This window comes from Diabrotica virgifera, chromosome 8 (genome assembly GCF_917563875.1).
Source record: "Diabrotica virgifera virgifera chromosome 8, PGI_DIABVI_V3a".
Taxonomy (NCBI): domain Eukaryota; kingdom Metazoa; phylum Arthropoda; class Insecta; order Coleoptera; family Chrysomelidae; genus Diabrotica; species Diabrotica virgifera.
The window spans coordinates 95,037,374-95,053,854 of record NC_065450.1 but is presented as its reverse complement, the minus strand read 5'-3'; the positions used below and the strand labels follow the sequence as shown (position 1 = coordinate 95,053,854).

General features: G+C 31.4%; 1 protein-coding gene across 1 annotated transcript in view; it reads left to right on the top strand.

Moving 5' to 3' along the window:
* Positions 1–16,481, top strand: part of LOC126890760 (pulmonary surfactant-associated protein D-like) — a 66,570-nt gene that overhangs the window by 23,557 nt on the left and 26,532 nt on the right. Inside the window, exon 2 of the mRNA XM_050659936.1 lies at positions 4,397–4,479. Within this exon, the coding sequence (XP_050515893.1) occupies positions 4,397–4,479 (83 nt within the window). The remainder of the gene's footprint in view (positions 1–4,396; positions 4,480–16,481) is intronic.

Sequence of the window (16,481 nt, the reverse complement as noted above, 5' to 3'; positions counted from 1 at the left end):
TAATAGAGCAAAGATAGCAGTAAAGGAAGCGAAAAATCTGAGCTGGGGAGAATTCGGAAAAGAATTGGAAGCAAATTACAAAACAGATAACAGAAAATTCTGGAACCGTATAAAGGGTTTAAGAGGGAAAGAAGGCAGGGAACAGTATGGAATCAAAGATAAAAATAACCAATTGAAAATAGAGACTACAGAAATAGTAGAAGTATGGAAACAATACTACGAAGATAAATTCAAACACGAAGAAGTAGAAAGATATGAAGCAGGAAGAAAGAGACCAGAACTGGAGGAGGAAGAGGAACCAGAGAGTATAAGGAAGGAAGAACTGGAAGAAGCTATAAACAATATTAAACTTAGAAAAGCGGCAGGAGAGGACCAAATAGATCCAGAAATGATAAAATGGATGGGTGAAAAAGGAGAGGACTGGCTATTACAGATATGCAAGGAAGCATGGAGTACAGAGAAAATCCCAGATGACTGGAAGAAGAACATAGTTCTACCAATATACAAAAAAGGACAACATAATGAATGCGAGAATTATAGAGCAATATGCTTGTCATCGGTCGCCTTCAAGGTATACACGAGAATTATAGAGAAGCGTCTAAGATCAGTGATAGAGAAAAAATTGGAAGACGAACAGGCTGCATTCAGATCAAACCGTCAAACAAACGATAACGTCTACATCATAAGAAATATAATAGAGAGACAATGCCTTAAAGAGAATGAACTATTTCTCATGTTCGTCGATCTGAAGGCGGCATTTGATACAATAAACAGAGAAATATTGTGGAAAATATTGGAGAGCTATAATATACCAAAAAAGATGATAAAAGTCATAAAATCTATATATATATATGGAAGTAGAAGGCCAAGTACAAATAAATGGAGAAAGATCAGGCACTTTTAAATGGGATAAGGGAATTAAACAAGGAGATGGACTAAGCCCCCTCTTGTTTATAATAGTCATGGATACTTTAATCAAAAATACCAAAGATCAAACAAGAAACCTTCAATACATAGTAGGATATAAAAACTTAAATGCAATAAAGATCAACTCCCTTCTATACGCTGATGATATAGTTTTAATCACAGACACAGTAGAGAAAATGCAGAAACTAATAGATATTTGGCAAAAAGAGATTCATAAATTAAAAATGAAAATGAACCTCAACAAAACAAAACTTATGATAATAAATGAAGATGAGAAAAGAGAAAGGAATACTAATATAATAGTAAAGGAAAAAGTAATAGAACATGTATCTACTTTTGAATATTTGGGAAATATAATAACAGATGATGGGAAAACGGACTTGGCAATAAGTAATAAACTGAAGAAGGCAACTAGCGTGTACTACTCTTTAAATAATACAATTTTTGGAAAGTCAGAAATAAGCAACAAAACTAAACTCAGAGTATATAACAGCATAGTAAATCCGATAATGGCATATGGGGCGGAAACATGGATTGTCCAAAAGAAACATGAATCAATGATAAACGCGACCGAGATGAAATACATGAGAAGAATAGCCGGAGTTACGAAGTTTGACAGATTCAGAAATGAAGATATAAGAAGGGAGCTGGAACAAGAACCGATAATTAGGAAGATCGAAAACAAACAATTAAGCTGGACACATACAACGAATGGAGCAAAATAGACTTACAAAGAAGGTACATGAAGCCAAAATGGGAAACAAAAGAAAAAAGGGAAGGCCGAGGAAGACATGGATGGACCAGATTAAAGATATAGGTGAAAGGAGACACATCAGTATGAGGGATATGAAGAACCTGGCCACCAATAGAAGCAATTGGAAGAAGTGGATAAAAGGCGGAACCCGACATCCGACGCCCTGAAGGGCACTAAGGATTATGAGAAAGAAGAAGAAGAAGAATTATTTTAAATATGAATAACTTCCACATTTCTTCCACAATGTATATCTTCCACATTTACTTTATATTTAACGTAGCCTGTACCATAGCATTGCACAGATTATTATCCCTGTATAGCAACGATATACCATGACTGTGAATTCATACTTGAGAAATGTCCTATATCCAGTCTCACCAAAAAAAAGGGATTCCTCAAACATAATATATATGCAGACAAAATCAGCCAAAGTGATTTGCGATATCTAATTAAAGGCCGTACCAAGTTGGTTTTGTTGAATATATCATGAAAGTACGACGATACTTTAGTGATAAGCGTATTTTTCGTAGTAGCTATAGTATGTTGTTTTATATTATGTATTACCTATATTAAATTAGTTTTAGTATGTTTCGTTTATCTAAAAAAATGTAAAACAAACAAAAATTATGTTTTTCTTGTAGTTGTTTTTTCGTATAGATATTGTTTTATATTGTAGTAAATTGAATTTAGTTTTGGTATGTTCCGTTTGTTTGTAGAATTATATTTAATTAGAATTGCTTTAATTACTAAAATAAATAAATTTTCAATTATATTTTATGTATTTGTGGAAACGGAAATCTAGCATTAGCGGCCACATTTCTATAACGGCCAATTGTTTTCTATTTTTTAGTGGCCGTTATTGTCAGGTTTTACTGTACCAATAATATTTTATTAAATTATGAAATATTATTTAAATAAAAAATTTAAAAACTTGATAAAAGAAAGTTTGCTGAGAATTTACTACTCTATCTAATTATGGGGTTATTTTTAATAAAATAGTGTTCACCCATGAGAAGGGGTAACATCCACCCCCAGGATAAAAGCGCAAGTTGGTACCACATCATTTTTGTTTCTTGAGGTATCCTCTAACTACTTACCAATTTTCATGAAAATTGATGGAGTTTCAACGAAATCAGGGGTGAAAACCTTCAGTGACTGCCTTTTTGGAAATATAAAAGAATAATTTTTTTCGTGATTGTCGATTTGCTAATTTTCTGATTTTTGGTTGCTATAAGGTTTGAAAAATTAATAAAAATTATAAATCATGCACATAAATGTAAAAAAATATTTATTTTACTTAATTAAACGAGATTGCTTGAACCAGAATGCTGAAATCTGCATTTTTATCATTAAAAACAAAGGTGGATTTCACCCCTAAAATGCAGAAAGCGCAACTTGGTGCCATATCACTTTTGTTTTTGAGGTATCCTCTAACTAATCAACAATTTTCATGAAAATCCTTGAAGGTTCAAAGAAATCGTGGGTGAAAACATTTAGTGACTACACTTTCAGAAATATAGAAGAATAAGGTTTCCGTGATTTTGGACTTGTTAATTTTCGGATTTTTGGTTGCTATAAGGTTTGAAAAAAAAAAAAAAATGTAATTCATGCACATAAATATAAAAAAAATATTAATTTTTTTTAATTAAACGAGATTACTTGCGCCATAATGCGGAAATCTGCATTTTTTTAAATTTCAAAAGTAGGGGTGTATTGCACCCCTAAAATGCAAAAGCGCAAGTTAATGCTATATAACTTTTATTGCTTGAGGTATCCTCTAACTATTTACCGATTTTCATGAAAATCTATGAAGGCTCAACGAAATAGGAAGTGAAAACTTACAGTGACTGCACTTTCAGAAATCTAAAAAATAATTTTTAAAAAAGGGGTGTATTTCACCCCTAAAATGCAAAAAGCGCAAGTTGGCACTATGTCACCTTTGTTCCTTGAGGTATCCTTTAACCACTCACCAATTTTTATGAAAATCGATGGAGGTTCAACGAAATCTGAGGTAATAACTCATATCCACCTTCATTGACTCCACTAGGTGATCATTTTAAAATTTTTAACCAATTCTATATTGTAGGAAATTTAATTACGCAACTTTCATGTAAGTACAACTTTTCTCAAAAATGAATATTTTTAAAGTTATAATCAAAAAACGAAGAAAATATCGAATTTTTCCTTCATATTTTGATATTTTGATTATTTAAACAATGTTCTAGAGCTTTTTGAGTGGGAGGATAACTCAAATATTATTATTTGAGTTATTTTCAAGCAATTTCTGCAAAAAAATTTTAGTCACCTCTCAACGTCCATCTCAAAACAGATGCGCCCTGGACTATTGGCCCATTTTTCAATTTCGTCAGGTGGACAGAATTGAAAATTCCGGATTATAGTATCTCGCATGTAGGGTGGGGTTGCGTGACGCTGGCTATTTCGTTTCACATACCCCTAGAATGGGGTTGTCTGGTCCGACAATTTCTACTTAAATATTTAGCAGCTTCAAACATATTAATAATAATTAGTAAAATTACGTTCCATATACATTTTGGATTTTCAGAATGTACATTTTTAGAGCCTTTCGGATATATAGGTTAACGAATATACATATAAATTCGGATATATAGATATATTCTGTTATATACCCATTAATAAAAGGTTTTAACATCTAGGTAGAGTAAGTAAGTACTATATAAAAATATTTTTTTGTAGCTACCAAAGGGAATTGTGCAAGTTGCGGATGTAAAGTAAATAATGTCCCTCCAGTCATAACCTATAAATTACTGACTACTCCAGTAAGTACAGCTAAAATTTAATAATAATTCTAATTTATTCAAACTACGTTTATCTATAATTTTTTAGTTTTTTTAATGAATAGGGGAATTAATATTAATATACCTAAAATATAATAAATTCAGCTTTCAAATTTGGAAAAAAAAAGTTTTTTTATGTTATTGGCAAATAAATAAATTTCCATAAACATGCAACAATAGGATGGAGGTAATACCTACCAATGATATTTGAACAAAGAAATCAAACAAACACTAAGCAGTCTTCTGATGTGGTGCTCTGGAAATTAGACCTATCTCTCATGAGCTATAAAAAATATTTCGTTTTTGATCTAAGTGACGAAATCTTAGTATAATTATTTTTCTATTTAGATATACAGTAACCGCCACCCTACTAGATACATAAGAACATTGAACTATTACAGTCCTGGACCCTTCACTTGTTGCAATGTTTATTTTTATAACTAGTGACGTCTGGAACGTTAAAAACTGTATGAAGTTGTGTTCGTGTATAGAAAGTTGACAAATAACAGATCAGCTATATTTGACGTTTAATGTAATTTTTTTTAAGTTGTAAAAGTTTTAAAGTATTGTATATTCTTTAAATAAAGTTATTTTAAAGCAGTCATAATACTATTAATTAATGTTGTTCTGAAGCTATTTTCTTGTGGCATTTTTACAATTTTAACTATTTATAATGGGAAATAAGCCACAATTTTACCAAAAAAAAAGATTTTATTAACGTTTCGAAGCCCAAATCGGGTGCCGTTGTCAAAATACAAAATACTACTAACATAAACAAAAATGTTGTTGCTTAGTAAAAAAATTCTTCTAATAATTTATTTGACTCATTTATATCGGCAATTCAGATACATATGATACAATCATATACAATTTATGAGTTGCGTTCCTGGGACGACTTTACTGAAAGATAGTTCATTTGATTCCATGAAATCAACCCCAACTCAAGAATATCCGTCACAAAAAAATCATACCATGTGATCTGTCTTTAAAAAGCCAACCACATGCAACGGTGACATTAAAATTCTCGCGTTAGAGATCTCATAGTAAATCACGAGGGAAAACCAGGAAAAACCTCGTGATACTATCCCGACATCGTAAGTATTTGGTCTTACATTTAATTTACTCTCAAAATTAATACCAAATTCTGACTTTACTATAATTTTGTTTAAATTATAAATAATATCAATAATACATGGATATATAAGTAATACTAAAATATAAAATATGTACTAACTCGACTATTGACTTACTAATTGTGGTATTTTCTTTCTATTGACTTCCTCTTTCAGTATGGGTATCCACATCCTACTGCATTCCACCGAGGAATTTGCGACACAATTGGTTTCGTTTAGTATAATTAGAGCCGATTCTTTGATTTTTCTCTTTTTACTATCTGTTTCTTTCAGAACTGTACTTGAATCTCTCCACTGAACTCTATGTTCATTATCCCATGCGTGTTGACATATTTGAGATCTATCAAATTTTTAATATAAGATTGATGTTCACTTATTCTAACGTTTGATGGTCTTGATGTTTCACCTATATAAAACTGTTCGCATTCACAAGGTATTTTATAAATACAATTCTTTGTCCTTTCTTGTTCATTGTTAGGTTTAGTTTTAGATAGAAGAGATCTCAATGTGTTGGTTGTTTTGAATGTTGTTGAAATGTTGAACTTATTTCCTATTGTTTTAAGTTTCTCGGATAGTCCTTTTATGTATGGTATTGATATTTTCCTCGTATTATTTCTTGTGAATGTTGTAGGATCCCGTTCTATGTTGTTCTGTTCCATTTGATCCAATCTTGAAATATCTTGACTATCTGAGAAACTTAAGACAATAGGAAATAAATTCAACATTTCAACAACATTCAAAACAACCAACACATTGAGATCTATTCTATCTAAAACTAAACCTAACAATGAACAAGAAAGGACAAAGAATTGTATTTATAAAATACCTTGTGAATGCGAACAGTTTTATACAGGTGAAACATCAAGACCATTAAACGTTAGAATAAGTGAACATCAATCTTATATTAAAAATAGAGAATTTGATAGATCTCAAATATGTCAACACGCATGGAATAATGAATATAGAGTTCAGTGGAGAGATTCAAGTATAGTCCTGAAAGAAACAGATAGTAAAAAGAGAAAAATGAAAGAAGCGGCTCTAATTATGCTAAACGAAACCAATTGTGTCGCAAATTCCTCGGTGGAATGCAGTAGGATGTGGATACACATACTGAAAGAGGAAGTCAATAGAAAGAAAATATCACAATTAGTAAGTCAATAGTCGAGTTAGTACATATTTTATATTTTAGTATTACTTATATATCCATGTATTATTGATATTATTTATAATTTAAACAAAAATTAGATTTAAGTCAGAATTTGGTATTAATTTTGAGAGTAAATTAAATGTAAGACCAAATACTTACGATGTCGGGATAGTATCACGAGGTTATTCCTGGTTTTCCCTCGTGATTTACTATGAGATCTCTAACGCGAGAATTTTAATGTCACCGTTGCATGTGGTTGTCTTTTTAAAGGCAGATCACATGGTATGATTTTTTGTGACGGATATTCTTGAGTTGGGGTTGATTTCATGTAATCGAATGAACTATCTTTCACTAAAGTCGTCCCAGGAACGCAAATCATAAATATTGGCAATATCATTTTAAAGTCTTCTACTTTAAAATGTATCATATGTATCTGAATTGCCGATATAAATGAATGAGTCAAATAAATTATTAGAAGAATTTTTTTACTAAGCAACAACATTTTTGTTTATGTTAGTAGTATTTTGTATTTTGACAACGGCACCCGATTTTGGCGTCGAAACGTTAATAAAAATCATTTTTTAATAATATTGTGGCTTATTTCCCATTATAAATAGTTAAAACTATTAATTAATGTATTTTTGCATGGAAAAAACATACCGTTTATTAATTTTCTTTGTTCGAATTAATTTCGAATAATATAGGTTACATGCCTTCAAATTAGATTGAATTGTCTTTTTTCGTCCAACAATACTGCAACAAGCAGTGCTTCTTCTTCTTGCATATCGCACATTTTATACACAATATTTCCAACTGTATTATTATTTATACTAATGAAATCGCAGGTCGCTATCGCTCCGATGTGTTCGCTTTCTACAGAAACCGAGATCGCCATCGCAATCGTGGACGCGATCGCGATCGTGGTCGCATAGATGTGTTCTTCGTTATATTATACGGTATGACGGTATGCGGCAAAATAAACAGTACTTAAATGCGTATGCCTCAAATTTGTATGTGTTGTGGGGCGCAACGTACTGAATTGTTTCCTAATTTAGTTATAAAGTATGCAAATGTGGTGTTATTATTAGATCCTTCAGGAGGTTCTCAGTTTTGCAGAAAATTTTTTTTATCGTGGAGTAGTTTTTTCGGTAATACGGAAAAGGTTGGGAAAATGGTCTAGCAACCAATATTGGGTTCATAAGGACAGGATAACCTATCACACGGCCCGGGAGTCTTTTCGAATACTCCGTGATCATTTTGGGAGACCGTCACTCACCTGACCTAACTCCATCTGATGCGTAGGCGTGAGAAATACTGAAGGGGCCAGACCGATCCACAGTATTACATTTAGGTATTGCAGATTAGAATTAAAGTTTTTTTCGTGCCAGAGGGCATTTTTAACATCTGTTTTATCGGGAACGTCGTCGTGAATAATGTTTGAAGGCTATATTATAAATATACTAATATATAAATAATTCTAAACATTTCAATATTCATTTCAGTACTGTTTATACTGCCGCATACTGTCATTTACCTGATGAGTAAAGCTCGGATTTATAGGCAACAAAAATTGAAGAAAAATGCGCCTATATAGTCAAAGATTTTTATTAAAAAAGGCAGGAATATTAACATTTAGGCAAAATATAGGCAATAAAGGAATATAATTTATTATTTATTGTACAAAGTAAATTAACGTAATATTAACTTACGGCAGGTATATTTACACATTAGTATAAATAAACTAGTAACTAAATAACTGCTAATTAATAATTAAACATTGTAACCACTTAAAATTTTATCATTAATAGAAACAACTAAATGTTTTTCAATATTTTCGGTCTTAAAACTATGTCTTCGATCACTTAAAATTAATTTGTACATTGAAAACGAACGTTCGACATCGACAGATGTAATTGGAGCATATTTCAGAGCGGATAATAAATCTGGCATAATTTGTAATTCCTCGGAAAATGTCCCATTCAAAACTTTAGCAACATTAGATAAAAACGAAAAACCTTCATTCTTGTCGAAAACATATTTCATTTTTTTTAAAATTAATTGACCGTTACTTCCAGGTGCCGATTTAATTTTCGTCTTTAAATTATCTATTAATTTTACTGACTCACATAAATTTATCTCTTGTTTTTCTAATAAGGTAATTGTGGTAACTATTAATTTATAATTGTCATTGATATAAGCGAGTTCCTGTTTCAATTTGGGATTTTTTAATATTTTTTTTGCTTCTCGAATGGCTTCGGAAATATCATCATCAAATTCTGACATAACTAATTCTATTTCAGTGCAGTGTTCAAAGTAAAAAAAAATGCTTCGAGCCAGGTTCCCCACCTTGTAATTACTGGTTTAGGTGGCAAAGGGACACCGGGAAGTCTTTCTTTATATATTTGCACCCTCAACGGAGCCTTTACAAAAACTTTTTTCATAAAATTTATAAAATTATTTACCAACGGAAACAGATTTCTTATTTCTTCAGCAATTCTATTTACCCCGTGGGCTACACAAGTGCAATGAATTAAATTAGGATAAAAAAATCTTTAAATTAACAGCAGCTTTTAACATATATGCCGCAGCATCTGAAAGCATTAAAACTATTTTATTCACTGGTATAGGGTTGGGTAAAAAGAGGTTTGTTAAAATATCTTTTATAAATCGACTTATTGTTAAATTGTTTGTTTTTTCCAATTCTTTAACGGCAACTAAATAAGGTTTTCTCGCAAAGTTTTCGTTCAAAATTCCAATCATTAAATTAGCTATATACCTGCCGCATACATCTGTCGTTTCATCCACGATAATATACAAAAAATTGCCCTCTAACTCCCGCTTAATTTTTGAAATACATTCCACATAACATTTTTCCACAGTATGTTTTCTCAATGTACTCTCGTCCGGTAAGGATTTATTAAGATATTTTTCGAAAAAGCATTTAAAACTAGGGTTATTAACTTTATATAGAGGAATGTTGGATGCAATCATCATCTGGCATAAATCAAATTTAAATGCGTCTTCCACCCTTTTTTTTGAACTGCTTAAACTATCCCGCAGATCGCGACCCGTCAAAATAGCCCGGTCAAAACAGCCCCTTCAAAAAAGCCCCGTCAAAATAGCCCCAACACAAAATAGCCTCGACAAAATAGCCCACAAACAAAATAGCCCCGACAAAATAGATCGCACACAAAATAGCCCCGGACAAAACAGCCCCGGCTGAAATAGCCCCGGCTAAAACAGCCTCTTATAAACAATTACATAATTAAAAGACTAAGTTTTTCAACCTAATAAAAATATTTGTAAATTAAATATTTTTAAAAGATTTTTAATTGAAAAACTTTATTGGCCCATTTCCTGGTGACAACCTCCAAGGCTTCTACAATATGCAAGCCAAATGGATGCTGCAGTGAAGACTAAAGGGAAGGAATTCTACACTAAAAATGGTATACATTTTTATTTTTATAATTACATAATTATTTATACAAGGTGTCCAAAAACTTTCTTTTAATTTAAATTATTTGACAAAAAGGAAGAATGTATTTAATTTATTTAATTTAAAATGCATTTTACTGTTGCATAACAGAAAAAAATGTTTATATCATAAATTAATATGGATTTTCGCTTAACCTAAATGTTCAAACGTCCAAGAGGCAGGAAAGACAGGACTCGAGTTCTCTGAAAAGACAATTTTTATTTAATGTGGTTAAGATAAACATCTGAATAGAGGATAATTACCATTTCCGAAAAAATATATTTTTAAGGAATTATTTCATGATGATTTCTGAAGGGAGCTTTTTTTTTCGGGGCTATTTTGTCGGGGCTGTTTTGTCGGGGCTATTTTGTCGGCGGGCTATTATTCCGCGGCTATTTTGTCAGCACGCTATTTTGTCGGAGCTATTTTGTGTACGGGATATTATGTCGGGGCTATTTTGTCGGGGCTTTTTTGACGGGGCTATTTTGACGGGGTACCCCCGCAGATATATTTGGGCTCACTTAGAGGAATTTAATTTTTCCAAATTACGTTTATGAAGTGGGGTTCCACAATGCTGGTCAATAAAGTACTTTTTTCTACTTGAAATCTGAGAATTAAAAAAAAATAATTAGAATTCTAAAACCGCTTTAGAATTTAGTTATGTTGTGAGACGAGAAAAAAAGAGAAAAAATAAAACTTACCGATTTGCCGCATGGTTTACAAAATGCTCCATCTCCTTCTAGAGAAAGTTCCGAATAAGGTGAGATCCATAGCCTTAAAGTCGCTTTTACACGATGGCAATTGGCGAGACAATTGTCATTGGACAATTGTCATTGGACAATTGTCATCACGTGGTTGCAGATTTTCGGAGGCCAGTCCAGTTGAAAGAGAAGATGTTTACACGGGGCCAACTTAACATCATGGCCCCGTGTAAACATCTTCTCTTTCAACTGGACTGTCTTCCGACAATCCGCAACCACGTGATGACAATTGTCCAATGAAAATTGTCTCGCCAATTGCCATCGTGTAAACGCGACTTAATTTAGATGTCATCTTTTCACACAAATGTCTAAAACGTGTTCTTTGCTTTTCGGTACTTATACGCAACAAAACTAAACTAGGATATAGCAATTTGTGACTAAACTCTGATACAGTAACCGACTTTACAACTGATAATAAACTAATAAAGCTTAGGGATTTCCAAATAGTTAATCCTCAAGTCTCGATCAGGTACATTTTCCTAGAAATCTGTTATACAGAGTGAGTTTTATGTATGGAAACACTCAATTATCTCGAAAACAGCTTGGCCGATTTTTATATATTTTGGTAGGTAGGGGTTTTCTACTGCGGCCAATATTATAGTGCTAATTACATTGTTCTCATATTTTCCGTTTTTCTGGAAATCTAATGAACTTTCTTATTTCAAATGGAACACCCTGTATATTTTTTGCGTTTTGAAGTCCTTAAGAAATACCGATTATTTTTCATGTTATATTCCCTATACCTAAATGCCATAAGTTCGAAGTTATTGTTACATTTATTTAAAAAAAAATTTAAACAAATTATAAAAATCGACTTTTTAGGCCCGGGTAAACACTATTTTAGGTTGTTTGGATCATTGGGAAGAAAAAAGGTCGTTTGTAATTTTTCTCTGAAATTAATCGTTTCCGAGTTATAAACAATTTAAAACTGAAAAAAATCGAATAATGATGATTTTCAAGGTTCAAGAACACAAGTAAAAAATATAATTTTTAAAATTTTTAAGTACCTAAGTTCAAGCCCAACTCTTCTTCTAATAGTGCTATAAGATTTTTTGCCTCCTTTTATTTTATAACATTGCTTTTTAATTTTTAATGAAGTGCATATGAGAGGACGGGCGATCGGACTGCATTAACAACTAAAAAACAATGTTTTAAAATGAAACAATCTTAAATTACTTATCGGTAGCTAATAAAATAAGCCTTGAGCTTGAATTTGAGTACTTCGCAATTTCAAAAATAATATTTAGACTAAGTGCCGCTATAGGTGAAATTTCTTAATCATTTTAGGCACGATGGGACCCTATAACTTAAATAGTAGAACCTAAAAGAAAACGTTTGAACACTGTGCCGTCACTTTTCAGTGGCACATGCGTCGACAGTGGCGCATCAAACTTTCCACTTATGGACGGGATAAATAAATTAAAAGTTAACAGAACTTACTAACAGAATTATTTTTTTTACTTTTTTAAGTTCTATGTGATTAACACATAGGATTCATCATGATTTTAATCCACCACCCCCTTCCCCCTGCCCCCACCATCAGAAACTTCATTTTTGGTTTTTATTTTTTTTTGGTGGGATGCAATCAATTTTAAAATTTCAAAAAATTCACACGCATAGTTAAGGCTTTTATAAAACATGCTTATTTTTATAGACCCATAGGTAGAGTGTACATAACCTCAAAAAATTAAAAGAGATTTTTTTTTCAAAAAAGCGTATAACTTTTTTTGAGGAATAGCTGTAGGTCTAATTTTTTCTTAATCTTGTGTGTTTTATCAAACACTATATTTTTAATTTTTTTCAGATTTTTCCGTAAGCCTCCCCACCTTCAAAAATCCGAAAAACTGTTTTTTGAGGGGTTTTGGGGGATTTTCCCTATTTTATAGACTTCATAATATATCAAATCAATTTTGTTTTTATAGGTTATATATAACTTGAAGTAACTGAGTTCTTTGGAATATTTAAAAATCAGAAAAACACTTTCAAACCCCCCAAAACCCCCTTATAAAACAGTTTTTTGGATTTTTGAAGGTGACTTACGTTACAGAAAAATCTGAAAAAAATTAAAAATATAGTGTTTGATAAAATACACAAGACTAAGAAAAAATTAGATCTGCAGCTATCCCCAAAAAAAAGTTATATACTTTTTTTCAAAAAAAAAATTTTAAAATTTTTTTGAGGTTATGTACAGTCAACCTACAGGTTTATAAAAATAGACGTGTTTTATAAAAGCCTTAACTATGCGTGTAAATTTTTTGAAATTTTAAAATTGATTGCATCTCACAAAAAAAAAATAAAATCGAAAAATAAATTTTTTGATGGTGGGGGCAGGGAGAAGGGGGTGGTGGGTTAAAATTACGATGAATCTTATGTCTTAATCACATAAAACTTAAAAAAATGAAAAAAAATTAAATTCTGGTAATGAGGGAGGGTATTTTTTAATTTATGTATCCCGTCCATAAGTGGAAAGTTTGATGCGCCACTGTAGATGCATGTGCCACTGAAAAGTGACTGCACAGTGCTCAAACGTTTTCTTTTAGGTTCTACTATTTAAGTTATAGGGTCCCGTCGTGCCTAAAATGATTAAGAATTTTCACCTATAGCGGCTCTTAGTCTAATTGTTAATTTGTGTTCTTGAACCTTGTAAATCGTCATTATTCGATTTTTTTTTTCAGTTTTAAATTGTTTATAACTCGGGAACGATTAATTTTAGAGAAAAATTACAACAAAAGACCTTTTTTGTTCCCAATGATCCAAACAACCTAAAATAGTGTTTACTCGGGCCAAAAAATTGATTTTTATAATTTATTTAAATTTTATTTTTAAAATAAATATAGCAATAACTTCGAACTTATAGCATTTAGGTATAGGGGATATGCCATGAAAAATAATCGGTATTTTTTAGGGACTTCAAAACGCAAAAAATATACAGGGTGTTCCATTTGAAATAAGAAATTTCATTAGATTTCCAGAAAAACGGAAAATATGACAACAATGTAATTAGCACTATAATATCGGCCGCATTAGAAAACCCCTACTTACCAAAATCTATAAAATTCGTGGACGCCATTTTCGAGATAATTGAGTGTTTCCATACATAAAACTCACTCTGTATAAACAAACCATTGATATTTTATTATTGACCCAAAATTTTATTATAGAATGGTTTAGTAATAGAATAATATCATGGGTGGTAGTACCATGAAATTTTAAAAAAGGCACAAATAGGCGGAATTTACGAAAAAAGGCAAAAAGTGCAAAAAACAATTATAATAGGCAAAATAGGCAAAAAAAGGCATTTTGCCTATAATCCGAGCTTTACTGATGAGATCTGTATCATATAAACTCAGTTACTTATTCACTTGATTAGGGTGGTGCAAAATAGGAAGAAAAGTAAAAGATATACAAATATAACCCTGAGATAGTAAAACCAATGCTTACATATCAGTCACAAGGGCTTTAAAACTAACATGTGTATATGAAATGTCATCATCTCCTCAAAAAAAGAATCATCTACTCAGATGAATAGAATAGAATAGAATAGAATTTATTTCATCAAATATACAAAATTTCTTTTGTTTTTGACAAGTCAAAAGAGTACGTACCTATATTATAAAATTTTGACAAAATTTAAAAGATAAATATTATAAATTATAATGAACAGATATACAAACAGGTACTAACAAATTTAAACAATTTAACACACTATGTAAAAACGTAAAGACATGAAATAAACTTAAAAACATGAAATATCGTCATAATCGGCAAAGAAACCCTGACCAAACTAGTGTACTTATTATAATGTATTATAAGCGGTACCTAAGTACTCTGTCTTTGTGTAAAAACAATGTTTTAAAAAGTGTGATTTTATTTTATTTTTAAACGGCTGTAAATGAAGACTTTTTACTTCATCTGGCAAAAAATTGTACAAACTAACATCGGTTGAGTTTTTTATACTTTTCGTCAACCTAAAACGTTGTGCTCTAATAGCATCGCTCGATCTTGTATGGTGATCATGGAAGTTGGAGTTTATGTTAAACTTACTTTTGTTGGAATGAATTTCAATCAGCGTCTCATATATATAGAGTGAAGGTAGTGACATAATACCTAACTTCTGAAATAAAGGTTTACAGTGTTCCCTATACTCTGCTCCTGCAAGTATCCTCACTACTTTCTTTTGTAACTTAAAAATTCTGTCTGCGTGACAAGAGCCACCCCAAACAGTTATTCCGTACTTTAAATGGCTATGGAACAGTGCAAAGTAGATCATTTTAAGGGTACTTTTAGGAATCATAAAAACTAAGTTGCGTATCAAAAATATAGTTGTAGCAAGTTTAGAACTTAAGTAGTCTGCATGAGCACTCCAGTCCAAATTATCATCTAGGAAAATTCCTAAGAGTTTAACACTATTTCCTAAGACATACTTCCGGTCAGAACTAAACATCAAATTCTGATTTTTGTTTTCATTTAGCTTCAGACCATTATGCAAAAACCAGTTTTTTGCTTTCTGAGTATCACTATCTATTTTAATTTTCAAATTATGATGATTAATGTCAGTATTTATGAGAGTGGTATCATCTGCAAAGCACACACATTTTATGGGAAAAGTGTAGTGAAATAGATCGTTCAGATAAATAAGAAACAAAGTGGGTCCTAGTATTGAACCTTGAGGAACCCCGTATTCCACCGTGTTCAAATCAGAATAGCTATTATTAAGAAAAACTGCCTGCTTTCTATTTGTTAAATAAGATCTAAATAGATTGAGAGTGGTTCCCCTTATACCATATTTATGCATTTTTTTTTCAACATTAATTTATGCAAAACACAGTCAAAAGCTTTGGATAAATCACACAGTGTCAAAGGCACGAAATGACCTTCCTCCATGCCGTCGACTATAAATATCTCTCACAATTTTCTGTATAGCTTGTGTAGTGCTGCACTTTTTTCTAAAGCCATATTGGTTACAGTGAAGTATTTTGTGTTTATCTAGATATTCTATCAAACGAGTATTAAGAATGCTTTCAAAAATTTTACCGAAAATGGGAATGATAGAGATGGGACGGTAATTTCCAATTTCATCTAAAGACCCTTTTTTGAATAGTAGCAACACTTTTGTTACTTTTAGTACATCAGGGAAAATCCCCTCAGTAAGGCAATTATTATAAAGTAAAACTAATTTGTCAATAACAATATCAATAGTTTCGACAATTATTTTTTTGTTTAAAAAATAAAAATCTGTACAATGTGAATTTTTCAAGCCACGCAAAACATTTCTGATTTCAATATCAGTAACAGGTAGTAAAAATAAAGAGTGGCAAGGAGAGTGTACATCTTTCAAAATATCTATAGCTACATTTTCATCTGTAGAACTGAAAAAACCTCTAATATTTTTAGCTACTGAAGTAAAGTAATTATTGAAATCGTTTGATAACTTCGTTCGATAACTTTCCAACTGTCACGAGATATAT